We start from the raw sequence: 3,245 nt of genomic DNA on the forward strand, positions 1-3,245 counted from the left end.
GCGGCGATCTTCTGATACCTGCCAGCGGCCATCTTGGTGATGGACGCCGGCAGAGAGAGGGGACAGTCACCTGGCGGGATAAGGTATGCCGCCGGGTCCCCCTCCTCTCTCCTGATACTGTCGGGCGTTCGGTCCATGAGCCAGCGCCCGACTTTTCAGAGGGGGGTGACACCAAAGTGACTCAGTCATTTTGGTGTCACCCCCACAATGGTGTCACCCGGGTGAATGCAATGGGGAGGAGGAGCCGAGGCCATAGTTTCAGGGTCTTAGAGCCGGCACTTCAGATTAGCTGTTGTCCCATTGCAGTGACATTGATGAAGCAGCTCGCCGTTTATAAATGACGTTCTCTGTGTCTGAGCTCAGGTACCATGCGGTGCTTTTTAATAAGATTGTTTCTCCTCTATAAAGTCTGAGCCCGGCGCGGAGAAAAATGGATGATGAGGAAAAGTAAAGCTACAATGGCAGTGTACACCGTTCTCTCTGCTGGCCCTTTAACAGAAATGTCTTCTTTCTTTCTTTCAGACACCAATGACAACGAGGAGAAGTCGGAGGTGCAGTCTATTATCGAGTCCACCCCAGAGCTGGACATGGACAAGGATCCCAAAGCCTATCACATGACCAGGTGAGGCCTGATCCGCGGAGATTGGGGGAGTTTCCGTCTGAGCTCATCTCCATCAGCAGAATGAACACTGACCGCAGCGACCTCCATCATGGAATAGTCATGTGATCTTCATACATCATATTAGGGCTGTGCTGTAGAAGACCCCTGAACTCAGTTAAAGGAGAACTATGGGGTCAGGGCTTTTCCCCATAGTTCTCCTTAGGGTAACGGGAGGACACAAACTAGCGTCCTCCCGTCACCCTAGGCTCAGTATATAGCGAGCTAACTCGTCCACAGGCAATTCAAACTTTTTATTCAGATTATGGCATTTTCGGGAATTCATCTGTAGAGACCCCAATGACATCATCACGGGGTCTTTCTATTGGTCTTTTTCTCTCCGTTGAGTTTGGTGGGAGGGGCCTCAAATGTTACATGAAGAGAATGCATCCCTGGCATCAGTTTAGACATGCATCCCTGCTGGCCATTGGGTGCTACCAACTTAAAGGAGAACTATGAGGGGGGGCTTTTCACTCATCCTCATAATCTGAGCTGACCTGTGACAATGAGACTGTCACAGGTCGGCTCAGTAGATCGGGAGGTGAGGGAACACATACCGGCGTTCGCTCACTTCTCCATCCTGTGCCGGCAGAGAGCTGTGACAGGGGAGGGTCTGGATTCCCCCCTCCCCTGTCCGATCCTCCAGCGCTGACTGGCGGGGCGGACGGGGAAGGGGGCGGGTACAGCTGCCTCTAGATAGACAGAGCCAGCTGTCACTCACGCAGCTGGGCGGATCCCGGCACAATTGGCAGGATCCGCTGCGGCGTCTCAGTATACCGCGAGCTGTAGCTCCCTATATACTGAGCCTAGGGTGACGGGAGGACGCTGGTTTGTGTCCTCCCGTTACCCTAAGGAGACCTATGGGGAAAATACTTAACCCCATAGATCTCTAAGCTGTGGTGTCTGCTGATCAGCCTAATAGTGTAATCGTGCAACTGATCAGCAGATTGCACAAAGTCTGCAGTGGCCAGGGGGCACGCACGTGTGAAGGGATGCCGGGGATGTGTTCTTTCATATAATGCCTGGGACGAGTATTAGAGGTGACTGAGCCAAGCCTAAAGATCACACATAACAAATAGCCAAAATGTTTGATGGCAGAGAATGCGAATAGCTTCCGGGGTGGGCCGATTGAAGTCATGGAGAGCTCAAGATGGCTGCTGCAGCTTCAAAGGTTTTATTGAAGAGATGCAGATTTGACGTGTTGTAGATTTGACGATCTCTGTTCTCCTCTCAGTACCCCCACCAAAGGCATCGAGAATAAAGCCTTCGACCGCAACACTGACTCCCTGTTCGAGGAGCTGTCTTCAGCGGGGACGGACCTCATCGGAGACGTGGATGAAGGGGCCGACCTGTTAGGTATGATGGTTCTGTAGATCCTCTATTGTGTAATGTGCTCTGGGTGGGATTCTTCTTTAATATTACTACTAGGGATGCACAGATACTGGTTTTCGGTTACGAGTACCGATACTTTTTCCTGCTACTCGCCGATACCGAATACAGGAAGTCCCATTAAGGAAGCCAGGCGGCGTGTAATGACTCACCCCGTCCCCCCCCCCTCGGCTTCCTGATTAGCAGCGGAGCTGTCTCCATGCTCCGTTGTCACCTGCTTTCTGGCAAATCGGAAAGCCAGGGCGCCGTGTAATGACTCGCCATCCGTCCTCCTGATTTGTCGAGAAGCTAGTCAATCAGGAAGCCGGGCAACACGTCATTACACAGTGCCTGGTTTCCTGATTGGCCGGGAAGCCGGCTCCACGCTCCCTCGGGACAAGGGAGCATGGAGCCGGCTTCCCGGCCAATCAGGAAGCCGGGCAGTGTGTAATGACTCGCCGCTCGGCTTCCTATAACCAGAAGCTCAAGTATCGGGGAAGGTATCGGAGCATTTGGGAGAGTACGGGTACTCGCCCGAATACTCGGCATCGGTGCATCCCTAATTATTGTTCAGGGTTGATATAGCGCCAACAGTTTGCGCAGCGCTGTACAATATAGGGAAGACATTACAGTTACAGTACAAGACAATATGGTCACATAATCGTTTTATTAGACGTTCGGCAGAGATGAGTGATTGGTCGGCTCTGTATGTCGGATATTTTGCAGCAGTGTAGTTGTATGGGAGACGCTCCTATATCTGGAATGTGATCGGGTCTCGGTAGCTCAGGTCTCGTTGTTGGTATTGGCTGGTCAGCGGAATGCAGATATTCTGGGAATACAGGATAAAGTCTCTCTCTGTAATGTGACACTTTCCTGTTTTATTCTTCATGTATTTGTGGTGACATTTCCCCGTTTCCTGTCATTTAGTCTTTGTCTGACTTCCTGACCTTTCCCTTTTTATTATGACATGTTGAAGTGTTTTCTCCTCCGTGCACATTTATTGCTGCGCTGACATCGAGCCATTCCACTGACCGTGCGTTCCACCAATTGCCTTTTTGGGGGGCGCTGCGCTGCGTCTCACAATGTGGACTTTAAGTAAAAGAAATGAGATCGGAGATCAGTGCACACATTCACCGGGTGTCTTCACACACACCACACCACACCACACCACACCACACCACACACACACACACACACACACACACACACACACACACAC

At 51.5% G+C, this 3,245-nt stretch overlaps 1 protein-coding gene across 1 annotated transcript in view; it reads left to right on the plus strand.

Annotated features, from left to right (window-relative positions):
• SPAG9 (sperm associated antigen 9) overlaps positions 1-3,245 on the plus strand; it is a 50,508-nt gene that overhangs the window by 20,992 nt on the left and 26,271 nt on the right. Inside the window, 2 exon segments of the mRNA XM_018573398.1 lie at positions 523-622; positions 1,893-2,014. Of these exon segments, the coding sequence (XP_018428900.1) occupies positions 523-622; positions 1,893-2,014 (222 nt within the window).

The sequence above is a fragment of the Nanorana parkeri genome, unplaced genomic scaffold (genome assembly GCF_000935625.1).
Source record: "Nanorana parkeri isolate BGI_ZX_2015 unplaced genomic scaffold, ASM93562v1 scaffold2364, whole genome shotgun sequence".
Taxonomy (NCBI): domain Eukaryota; kingdom Metazoa; phylum Chordata; class Amphibia; order Anura; family Dicroglossidae; genus Nanorana; species Nanorana parkeri.